General features: G+C 42.8%; 1 protein-coding gene across 1 annotated transcript in view; it reads left to right on the top strand.

The window, feature by feature from the left end:
* Positions 1-5,373: 5,373 nt before the first annotated feature.
* The window catches only part of LOC126092733 (uncharacterized), a 179,117-nt gene continuing 171,396 nt past the window's right edge, over positions 5,374-13,094 (top strand). The window contains exon 1 of the mRNA XM_049908459.1: positions 5,374-5,623. Coding sequence (XP_049764416.1) covers positions 5,374-5,623 — 250 coding nt within the window. The remainder of the gene's footprint in view (positions 5,624-13,094) is intronic.

The following is a 13,094-nucleotide window of genomic DNA, read 5'->3' as shown; positions in this document are numbered from 1 at the left end:
TTCCGTAACACTGTATCCCATTCTTTTTAACTCCCCATCCACACTCATTGTGCTAGCTGGATAGCTGGTAGCATTTCTGAACCCACGAGAGATTCCTTCCGCTGACAGGATACGATGTTTCACAGCCACCCTTGACAATGCTCAACAGACACTGTCCGTCGGTCCACGGTGGTCTTGGTCTAGCCGCTGTTGACGTTTCCAGTTTCCACTTCGCAATCACGTCACCAACAGTCGATTTAGGCAGCTTTACAAGTGTTGAACTGCCGCCGATGGATCTGTTACTCATGCTATATCCAGTGGCTAGTTCACGTTCGGAGTCATCAAGCTCTCCTGTTCAGCTGTTACTGCATCTCTACGGACAACACAACACTCCCCGCTTCCTCTTGTATTGGCGGGTCCGTCTCTGGTGTCATCTAGTGGTCACTTTCTCATTACATAGGAAATTGCGAATACTTTAGATCAGATATATACATATACAGTTGTTGTTGTTGTTGTTGTTGTGGTCTTTTTGTCCAAACTATTTATCGTCCATGTTTCACTTCGATACAAATACTTTCAGAAACGACTTCCTGATACTTAAATCTATACTCGAAGTTAACACATTCCTCTTCTTCAGAAACTCTTTCCTTGCCATTGACAGTCTACATTTTATATCTTCTCTACTTCGACCATCATCAGTTATTTTGCTCCCCAAATAGCAAAACTCTTTTATTACGTTAAGTGTCTCACTTCCTAATCTAATTCTCTCAGCATCACCCGACTTAATTCGACTACATTCCATTATCCTGATTTTGCTTTTGTTGATGTTCATCTTATATCCTCCTTTCAAGACACTGCCCATTCCGTTCAACTGCTCTTCCAAGTCCTTAGCTGTCTCTGACAGAATTACTATGTCATCGGCAAACCTCAAAGTTTCATTTCTTCTCCGAATTTTTCTTTTGTTTCCTTTACTGCTTGCTCAGTATACAGATTGAATAACATCGGGGAGAGGCTACAACCCTGTCTTACTCCCTTCCCAACCACTGCTTCCCTTTCGTGCCCCTCGATTCTTATAATTGCCATCTGGTTTCTGTATAAATTGTAAATAGCCTTTCGCTCCTTGCATTTTACCCCTACCACCTTTATAATTTGAAAAAGAGTATTCCAGTCAACATTGTCAAAAGCTTTCTCTAAGTCTACAAATGCTAGAAACGTAGGTTTGCCTTTCCTTAATCTTTCTTCTAAGATAAGTCGTAAGGTCAGTATTGCCTCACGTGTTCCAATATTTCTACGGAATCCGAACTGATCTTCCCCGATGTCGGCTTCTACCAATCTTTCCATTCGTCTGTAAAGAATTCGTGTTAGTATTTTGCAGCTGTGACTTATTAAACTGATAGTTCGGTAATTTTCACATCTGTCAACACCTGCTTTCTTTGGGTTGGAATTATATTCTTCTTGAAGGGTGTCCCAAAAAGAATGAACCCGATTTTAAATAGATTATGTATTAGGAAGAAGGGCTTAACGTCAACAAATTGCATACTAAATTACTCAGAAAAGACAGAAGTTTATAAAACTCCATCATAAATGTTCAATATGTCCTCCATTGGCTGCACGGACGACATCTAGCCGATAGCCAAATTCATCCCAAACTGAGCGTAAGGTGTCTTTTGTCACTGAAGCTACAGCAGCTGATATTCTGGTTTTTAGTTCATCAATGTCACGAAGTAAGGGTGGAACGTAAAAACATTGTTTACCGTATCCCCACAGGAAGAAATTACATGGTGTTAAGTCAGGGGACCTAGGAGGCCAAGAGCGTAAAGCCTGGTCTCGCGGTCCTGTACGTCCTATCCAACGTTGAGGCACGTTGGCATTGAGGAAACTGCGCACGTTGTTGTGTCAGTGCGGTGGTGCTCCATCTTGCTGATAGATGAAATTGTGAGAATCAAGTTGTGGGAATAGCCAGTTCCGTAGCATTGCAAGATGTGATTATCCTGTTACGGCTTCTTCCTCAAAAAAAGTAGGATCCGTAAACCTTGCTTTGTGAAACAGCACTAAAAACATTCACTTTCGGTGAATCACATTCGTGTTCAATTGTTTCATGAGAATTTTCGAGCCCCCATGTACGCACATTATGACTGTGAACGTTACCGCTAATGGTTCAAATGGCTCTGAGCACTATGGGACTTAACATCTGAGGTCATCAGTCCCCTAGAACTTAGAACTACTTAAAGCTGACTAACCTAAGGACATCACACACATCCATGCCCGAGGCAGGATTCGAACCTGCGACCGTAGCAGTGGCGCGGTTCCGGACTGAAGCGCCTAGAACCACTCGCCCTTCGGGGTCGGCCGTTACCGCTAATATGGAAAGTTGCCTCATCGCTGAATATTAACCGTGACGTAAAAGTGTCATCGTCCATGTCATCTAGAATACGCGCGAGGCTGGCTGCACGCTCCAGGTCAGCGCTCGTAGCGACATCTAGCGGATTTTTTCTGAAACTGTAGACCATCCCGATTACATCTAGCACTGTTTCAGTTACCTAGTGACATTTGTCTCTATATTCTTACAAGTTAAAATCGGGTCATTCTTTTTCGTTATAGATAATCAACTATAGTATGAGAATAAGAGTAATGCCGACTGTTACGACACTAGAAGGAGCAAAATACTTTCGTTACAAATCACTGAAGCTCTCAGTGGCTAAGGAGAGAGTTCTATATGCAGCCATGAAAATCTTTAATCATTTGCTCGATAACAAAAAACGTCTGGAAAGTGTCAATGCAAATTTTGCTCGTAGTCAATTGTTCTGGAGAACTCCTTCTAACGTAAACATGAATATTTAGCTAAAGTTCGTTAGCATGTGCTGTATAGTAGAAAAATACGTTTATTGTTAAATCTGTGATGCAGATGTAAGATGTGTAGCGAGAAGGACTAGTACTTCAATTTCTAATAAATTTAAGCCTCTGAACCGTGTGCTGACCAAATGCCGCTCCGTACCCACATCCAGTGGGCTAAGGACGTCACGGCTGCCGGTCGGTACCGTTTGGCCTTCAAGGCCTGTTCGGACGGAGTTTTTTTTTTAGTGCTACTTAGCTTACACACAGACATACAAACATAAAATAAATAAATCGATTGAAAACCGCACGTTCCACATCAGTTTTTGAGAAACCTTGCAAATGCTCAGTGGAACACGCAGCTAATTCACTCGTATGTTCTCCAGTGACTCTCGTTTCGAAAGTGCCTGTGTCGGTGCCACGTGAGCTGGCGCACCGGACTCGCGCTGGAGGTAGAGTCTACGCCTGTGCACTCACGGCATGTGGAAGCGGCCATTGTCGGTAGTACTGTCATTTTCGCCCTTCCCTGTTCCACTCGTGGATGGTTCGTGGGAGGACGACTGCCGGTAGGTCTCTGTGCGAGTTGTAATTTCTCTTATTTTCTCGACGTCGTTTCCCGAGATGTATGAAATAGGAAGTAATGTGCTCCCACACTCGCTTGGAAGGCACTCTTTACGAATTTCACCAGGAAACAACTCCGCGGTGCACAATGCCTTTCTTGTATCGTGTGCCACTGGAGTTTGTCTGACAACTGTGAACTTATCGCGGTACACAGGTATTTTTGGTTCTTTTACTTATCGCAGTACTTAATAAAAATAAATATCTATTAAATACTGAAATATCACTTACTTTGTTAAATATTATGGGCTAGCATGAGACTTTGAAATAACCCAATACGACGATAACATACGTATAGACCTCAGCTGTTCGAAGTACGTGCGGAATAATATGTTAAACACACCTCGCGACTCTCTGTCTTCTAATAGATAGTTCGCGTGAGCGTTGCTATTTTGAAAAGAAAATGTGCGTGCTTTTACTCAACCTGTAATAATTAATTTGGTTTTCAGGGGGCTACTTGTTATTATGTACCAAACTCCATAAAGTAACTGAGATATTGTTATGCTCTTTGAATGGAATATTTTTTTATTATTTATTATTCGTTATTGCAAGGCAAAACTGGAGAGAATCTCATTTCGTTAAGCGGCCAAACTTAAAACATACTGAACTCATTGACTATTCTCAATATTAATAAATGAAATCTATTTTTACTCTGTTAACTCTGAAACTATTGGAAGATCAAAATAGAGAAATCTCTCACATTTACATTTAATATTATGACATGAATTTCTAATTATAAAATATCGTCAGCGTAATGGCCGACCAAATGCTGCTAGGTGAGATGAGCTCCCTGCAACACGAAGTTCTGAAAATAAATTTTTTTAATTATAATTAATGATTACTATCATGATAGGTGTCGACTAAATCAATAATACACACTTTCTCATAACAATCATATTTTGCTAAATTACAGCCAAACAAACGTACATTAAATATCAGGCTGCTATGCAATGGCGGCCTTCTGATAGACGAAACAAAATAGGAAAGAGAGTTCAATAAAACAATAGTCTCTGGTCATGTTCATTTTCATTACACAGAGATTACAGACAAAAAATGTTCTTTGTTAATCACACCGCTGTTTATTAGCTTTGGTGGTAATAATTACACTTTTTAATATTTATTATACATCGCGTACACGTACGCAGTCTTGAAATAATTTATAGTTCACATGTCACACAAGCAAAAACCCTTTTCCTTTTTAAAATGTCAATTTATGTGACGTACCGTCACAAACCGACGCTTGCGTTGGGATCCATGGACGCGTGACGTCACGGTATATATATATATATATATATATATATATATATATATATATATATATATATATATATTGGTTTGTGAAAGACCCCAGGCGCCCCCTCCCAAACAAGTTTCAGTGAAGTGAGGCACACGTTGTAGAAACCGCAGAGGATGCAAGAACTAGCAGAACTTTACATTTCTCGTGTTTTTTTTCTCGTCATCAAACATGCAGCTCTGCAAAGCTATTTGGTATTAGGCGAAAAACAGCAACGCCAAACGAGGGAATTTCTTAAATATGCGCAAGCACACTGAGTCCCTTAAAGTGAGCGAAAATAGGAATGAAAACTCCCGCGTCAGATCAACGTCTTTTGTAAAGAACTGCTTTTCGATCTAGAAAGCGAGCTGTAAACATCTTTCATCAAAGACCACCGATATTTTATTTCAATAAAACAAACCACGTAATGGTGATAAAAATACGCATTATCCTCTAGTTGCAAAAATGCGTTTAAAATACCTCGAATAATTCCCAAAATTACTTTTCTGTGTGTAGATTTGGTCCCGTCAAGAATGACGTGTTCCAGCTGCAAGGAAGTCTCGGCCGATGCCCCTCCAGCTTCACAGACTTAGATTTTCCTTGGCTTCACTAAATAGCTTAAGTCAATTGCAAGGCCAGGGCTAGTTCCCCTGTCCTTGCTCGCGCTCGTGATGTCGCCCCCTGCCTCCCTCCCTCGTTCCCCCTCGCTGGACAGCTGCTGGAACACCGACTTGTGTCCGCAGGTGGACGGACCACGCAGCGAGGCGGCGCTGGAGCGCCAGAAGCGGCTGATGGTCACCCAGTGGCTGGCGTCGCAGCTGCCGACACCACCACCACCACCAGCAACAACAACAACAACAACAACAACGCAGCCCCACAGGCCAGAAGCTGACGGCGCCGCCGACCTCCACCGCGACCACAGTACGTAGGCCAGCGCACACCAGCTGTCAGACCTCGAGGAGGCAACCGTGTGTCGATACGTGGGAAATATCGACACTGTTCTGTTCACCAAAACAAGTCTGATGCCCAACATCCGAGGTAACAGTAAGCGAACCCCCACAATGCAGAACTATCTCCTGCACAAAGTACCTGGCTCGCACATACCAGCTGATGTGCTCGCGGTTTTTTATAACCGCAACCAAACTGACATGGGCAACAAAGAACGGAACAAGTAAAAAATATTTATCAACATAATGCTAATTAGTTAGTCATCTGTTCCATAAACCATTTCTTGTGATGAAATCATGTGAGTAGGGGGACACCAGGGGTGTGGCTCCACCTAGCATTGTTGCCAAATTTATTTAAGATGGCGGACCCAAGTTGGCGGCGATAGATATGGCAATGTCGCAATGACATCGTTGCAGGAAGTTCAAATTTTGCTGCTAAAATAGGTCAATTGGGCTACCTCCACTAACCTAACCCCCTCCCCTTCCCCTCCCCACACATCCCCCAGGAAATGGCGGAAAGTTCAAATTCCATCAGGACAATGCAAAACATCCCGGCTAACTCCACTAACTTAAGAAAATGGCGGGAAAAAAGGTCACTTGGGCTACCTCTACTAAGTCATCCGATCGCCACCTCTTCCTAGGAATTGGTGAGAAAATGACAGCCTGTGCAGGATACGATGCATATAAGGCTTTATTTTTAGTCTTTATTTAAACAACTAGTGGCAGTACTGCCATCAAGTGTATTCATAATGAATTCTAGAGTCCAACTGACCTAGTACACAGTACCGCCAAAAGAGGGCGCTGTCGCCAATCCAGTGACACAATCCAAGATGGCGGTCTGGAGGGGAAAATGGCGGGAAAAGGACTCAGCCTGTTCTGGGCTGATGGAGAGTGGAAGGAATGTACTTTATTTATATCGGAACCGTTTATTTAGTGAATAATTTGACATAGTATATTTATTACATGAATCCAAAAAACTCGCTCTGACATGCTTGGGGTCACAATACACTGTTTACAGACCTGCAGACTACTCGTAAATAATGCAGTACACTGATGTAGAGACACACAAACAACTCTAAATTACCGAAATAACGCAGTACACAGCATACAGACCTGCAAACTAGTCGTAAATCAACGAAATAATGCAGTACACTGGTGTACTGACAAGCTAACAACGCTTAAATTACCGAAATAATGTAGTACTCAGCACACAGACATGCAAGCAACTCTTAAATTGTCAAAAAATAATGCATGCATAACACTATGCAAACTCGCTCACAATGCTCAAACATCCAAAAATAATGCAGTGCATAAACACTCACTGCCCGCAAAAGACACTTCACCATCAACCGCGACATATCACAGGCTCCAACGTGCACCTGACACCAACCCTATCGACACTGCATGCACCCCAAGGAGTCAGTGTGCACCGATGGCCCACATGAAGTGACGATGCGGCTGTCTGCTGTAGAGTCACGCACAGGTGTCCATTAGGGTCCCGCAAGCATGAGGTGGCAGCATCCCTTTCAGATTTGACGCCTGAGAAATTCCTGCCAAAGTATGTGTTCACATAGGCACTGTTGATGATGCACAGTTGTGCTGCAGGTCCAGTGATGAGAGATGTTTGCATAGCAGCTAAAAGATTCTCAGTGTTAAACCTACATACGTATGTAAATAACAGACAAGTCCCCACTCTGAACATGCTGTAGAATTCTGTTCCAGAATACCATCGACTGCTTTCCCACCTCACGACCCCTAACGAGACATGCAAGGTGCGTCTAGCCCACACACATGTAACCTGTAGATATTGACATCACAATTTGCGCTATAGAAATCTGTTCCAGAATAACATCGACTGCTTTCTCTCCCTTGTGATCCTATAGGGAGATGCGAGCTGTGTCTAGCCATGCACACCTGTGCAGTGTGGCTGACGCATCACCACAAAATGTTCGTCCTGTTGTGAACATATGTCTCAGAAATGTTAAACGTCCTCACCATTAAAGCCTCTATCATGTCTGTGCACGCCCACAAAAACACGGTTAATCATACAAGCCTTCTTGTTTGGAAAGATAACACTTTCTAAGCACAGACAGGGGAAATCTGAACAATTATGCAAACAGAATTCGAAGCACTGTCTTACAAAAGAGAAAAATGGCGAGAATTTTCGGTATCCTGCAACCACTGGTCTGTGTCCTAATGCCACAGTGGCGGATGAGTGATGGCATCCCTGTCAGATATGGATGGTCTTCTTCTACTTGACTTTGAACACTTGCTCTCTCATAACTTACCATAGGGACCTTGTCTGCATCTTGTTCAAATCAGTTTGTAGAAGATCCTGCATTCCAGCACAAAGGATGTCTTGTGAATGTATAGAGCATTATGACTGGCTGTTATTGAATTTACCCGCTGTTTACTGATACCAGCAGTGTGGAAGCACTGTCCACCTTTTTTTTCTTTCTGCAGATGAGACTTTCAGAGGCAAAAACTATTTAGTACAGATCACCATATTACACCAACAATAAAACCATGCAAAGTGCTCTATAGGTCGTCAAATATGGAAAGACTCTTACACAGTTACACAGCTCTGCCACTGAGGATGGGAGCTTGAATATTAGAGCTTGATACCTATCTCCAACCCAGAAATATATCACCACGTACCATGAAGATGTAGTAAACATACAATTTGTATCCTGCGCCATACAAAACCACCCCTTTTACATCATTCATATAGCTATCGACCGGCAGACACTTGTACATATACTGCAAACACAGACAGTATACATGTACTCCTCACTGCACTAGATACTTCCCGCAAGGTCAGGCAGTCATGCACTCCTGACGCGTGACCAGAGTGCCCTCAGTGGACCGAACTCACTCTCAGAACTGTTGTATAAAGGCCGGGTCAGTTCACCTTGGCACAAAGATGTTACTTTTTTCTGGTCCCGACCTGCTTGCTTGCTTTTCTACACCGATCTCCAGACTACCGCTGGTGCAACCCATCTCCTGGGGGCACATGCGGAGCCGGCAGCATCAGCCTTGGGCAAGCATTGGAACCTCTGAAATGGCTCTGAGCACTATGGGACTTAACATCTATGGTCATCAGTCCCCTAGAACTTAGAACTACTTAAACCTAACTAACCTAAGGACAGCACACAACACCCAGCCATCACGAGGCAGAGAAAATCCCTGACCCCGCCGGGAATTGAACCCGGGAACCCGGGCGTGGGAAGCGAGAACGCTACCGCACGACCACGAGATGCGGGCGGAGCCTCTGATATTTCACCGTTGATGAAAGCGTTTTTTTATGTGGAATGAGTGTTTGTACACTGTATTATTTTCGACAGTTTAAGTGCGTTTGCATGGCATTACACATGCATTATTTTTTGACAATTTCCGAGTTGCTTGCATGTCTGTGTGCTGTGTACTGCATTATTTCGGTAATTTATGGGTCGTTTGCTTGTCTGTACATTAGTGTACTGCATCATGTTTGGTGATTCATTAATAGTTTGCAGGTCTGTAAGCATTGTACTGCATTTTTTGAGCAACTTACGAACTTTTTGTGTGTTTGTTCAACAGTGTACTGCATTATTTACGAGTAGTATGCAGGTCTGTAAAATGTGGATTGTGACCCCAAGCACATCAGAGTGAGTGTTCTGTATCAGTAAAACAAATAGTTCCAAAATGAATAAAGCACACTACTTCCTCTCTCCAGCAGCCCACAACAGGTTGAGTCTTTTTCCAGCCATTTTCTCCTCAGGCCGCCATCTTGGATTACGTCACAGGAGGGGTGATGGTGCCCTCTTTTGGTGGTACTGTGTACTACGTCAATTGGACTTCAGACTTCATGGTGGAGACTCTCGGTGGAGCTACTGCCTCTAATTGTTTAAATAAAGACTTCATGTAAAATAAAGACTTGCATCCATCTTATCCAGCACAGGCTGTCCTTTTCCCACCATTTTTCCTCCTCAGACCACCATCTTGGATTACGTCATGGAAGGGACGACAGTGCCTCTGGTGGTGGTACTGTGTACTAGGGCAGTTGGACTAAGGGCCTCATGGTGAACACACTTGATGGCATTACTGCCTCTAATTGTTTAAATAAAGACTGAAAATAAAGACTTACGTTCATCCTATCCAGCACAGGCTAAGACCTTCCTAGGATGAAGTAGCGGTTGGATGACTTAGGTTAGTGGAGGTAGGCCAAGTGACCTTTTTTCCCGCCATTTTCTTAGATTATTGGAGGTAGCTAGGGTGTGTTGCATTTTCCTGATGGAATTTGAACTTCCCACTATTTTCTGGGGGTGGGGAGGTGAGGGGGAGGGTAGGGTTAATTTAGAGGAGGTAGCCCAACTGACCTATTTTCCCACCAAAATTTGAACTTCCTGCCATGACGTCATTGTGATGTTGCCATATCTATCACCACCATCTTTGATCCGCCATCTTGAATAAATATGGCAACAATGTAACGTGCGGCCATACCCCTGTTGTCCCCCTACTTATGTGGTATGGGTCAGTTTACAAGATATGTGTACAAGATTAGTGTCACGTTAATAAATTCCTTACATTTTAGTCCTAATCATGCAACTATGCTTAAAAAAAGTTTTGTTTCTTAACTTCCACCAGCATGTAAATAGAAATTCGTCCATAGAGTAGGAGCAGTTGTCTAGGAGAAATGATTTTAGGTTACATTCGAAACATCATTCGATCCTTCACTTATTTTATGTTATTGGGAAAATTACCAAAATTTTTGTTGCTCCAATTGAACTTCTTTCTGAGCGTATCGCAGCTTTAAAATCGCTAATAATGGTCTCTTTTTCCTGTGGTTTTTCAACTATATATCGATGCTCTTCTCAGTTGGGATGGATTATCTACGACGAATTTCAGTAGCGAATATACTGGGTGAATAAAAAATACCTCACTTGGTGGTTCCTCATCCAGATTCAAGAGAAAAGTTCATTTAGCAAAATCAGATCGTGTGCATTTTGAAAACATATGAATGAAAACGAGAAGCTGGCAACACTGGCAAATCGTGCAGCGCGTTGGAATGTAGAGAGGAACCCATATCACCCCACACTACCGTACCAGCTCAATAGCTAACTCACAAGGGACACCTTTGACCTCGAACTCTCGAAACGACAGGAAACGACGCTTAGAACAACAGTCGATCATAAAAAAGCAGTGATTTGTATCATGCAAAACGCTGCATTCTAGCGCAAGCGACATTTTAATTGAGAGAAACAAAGTAACAACGTGTCAGCGCAATAGGAGAGTAATTATGTGTAATTCAATGACGTCAGTGCATCATTAGCTTTTTAATCAACAGTGCCAAAAACCCTCAGCTTCAAGTAATTATAATAGCTCAAAACTCACATATCCTACACACCTGATATAGCTTTTATTATTCGTCATAATGCAGATGTGGGATTTCGATGAAGTAGTTATACAAAGCGAGAGAGAACATTGTGAATACCTCACAAAAAGCTAAGTTTTATAGTCAAAATCACTTTCGCATTCAAGCAGTCCAATATCAAAAGCCAGGCTAATTACATTTTCAAATGGTAATATGGGTATGTCAGTGTCATAACCTGCCTTTTGCCAACCATACTGCAACATAGGCGTGTACTTTGGTGTAGGAAACTGATTGTAAATCACAGAGCGATGTTTGATAATGAAATAAAAACCATGTACCTTCACGTCTGGTTTGACACACTGTAGTCGTACAAAATCAGAAATCCATCTAATGTAAAGATTATATTGCCGAAAAAAGTAAACATCAAGGGGCTGGCAATATTTTGTTGTTTTAGGTGGCAATGCCTTCAACATAACATCTTTGTTTGGTAAACCTGCGTCTAACAGGGTACGATCTCTATGATATGATCAGGAATCACACAATAGGCTCTTCTCTCTTGTTACGTGTTCGCCAAGGGCTGAAGTTAGAAAACGTTTCATGTGTTCTTTAGTCATTTTTTCAATTTTACTTGCCTCCACACGAATGTTTCGTGGACTGATTGTTTCAAGTCTGTCTGAAATATCCGGGCCGAAAGTGCCTTATGCCTGTTCAAAACAGATGAACGACTTGTTTGCTAGTCTGACTGTTATTGACAAAACCACTTCATTTGTGTGGTTTCGGGTAGTGCTCTGTACAGACTGCGACACATCATCTGCAACTCTTTCCTCTGTGAGACAGTGTTGGAGATGAAGACATTTCATACTCGAATTGACTCTGCTCACTATTTCAAACATTTCCTTTCTCCATACCTTGCTGTGTCATAAATATGTTCACTTCCTCCACGAAGTGTTGTGACTTCTGACGCATACTATTATAGTTTTCTATGTCCTTACGTGTGACAAATGTAGTAATGTGCCTGGATGAAATGCCATATTCAGCTTTAAGTATGTTGATAAAAGAGATCGACGCTCAGAAATTTTCCAAGCCAACCATTTTAGATGCTTTGTGTCCTCACATTTGCAGATTCCAATGATGAATGTAGATCCATACGACCTTTCTCTAGCACACTGCGATATCACACGCTCTTTTAGTTTGTAATTACGATAGTCTACACTCATGATCATAAATTAAGGATAATTGCAGAATGTTGTGCCACACAACGTAGCACTACACTAAACTGGTGCTAATAGCATAGGCACATATGCAGCACACACGACACAGATCTGTAAGTCCACGGTATTGGTGATAAGTTGAAAAAACTGTCCCGGAATTGATGTGCTACAAAACGCCACTGTTTCCTGCGCATGTACCCCGACATCTATATGGGGTATGATCAGCATGCACACGTACACAGGACGCACAACGGGTTGGCATACTCTGGATCAGGTGGTCGAGCAGCTGCTGGAGTATAGCCTCCCATTCTCGCACCAGTGCCTGGTGGAGCTCCTCAAGTGTCCTAGGGGTTTGAAGACGTGCAGCGATACGTCGACCGAGAGTATCCCAGACGTGCTCAATGGGGTTTAGGTCTGGAGAACAGGCAAGCCACTCCACTCAACTGATATCTTCTGTTTCAAGGAACTCCTCCACGATGGAAGCTCGGTGGGTCCGTATGTTATCAGCCATCAGGAGGTAGGTAGGAGCCACAGCTCCCCTGAAAATGTGGACATACTAGTGTGAAATGACGTCCCATTACACCTGACCTGTTACAGTTCCTCTGTCAAAGACATGCAGGGGTGTACATGCACCAATCATAATCCCACCCCACACCATCAAACCATGACCTGCATACAGGTCCCTTTCAAGGAAATTAAGGAGTTGGTATCTGGGTCCTGGTTCACCCCAGATCGGCGAGAATCGCTATTCAGACTATACCTGTATTTGTCTGTGAACATAACTTGGGACCATTGTTCCAATGACCATGAACTGTGTTCTTAACCCCAGGCTTTAATGGCTCTCCTGTGAGCAGGGGTCAGTGGAATGCACCTTGCAGGTCTCA

This window comes from Schistocerca cancellata, chromosome 7 (genome assembly GCF_023864275.1).
Source record: "Schistocerca cancellata isolate TAMUIC-IGC-003103 chromosome 7, iqSchCanc2.1, whole genome shotgun sequence".
NCBI lineage: Eukaryota > Metazoa > Arthropoda > Insecta > Orthoptera > Acrididae > Schistocerca > Schistocerca cancellata.
This window is presented reverse-complemented; position numbering and strand designations above follow the sequence as displayed.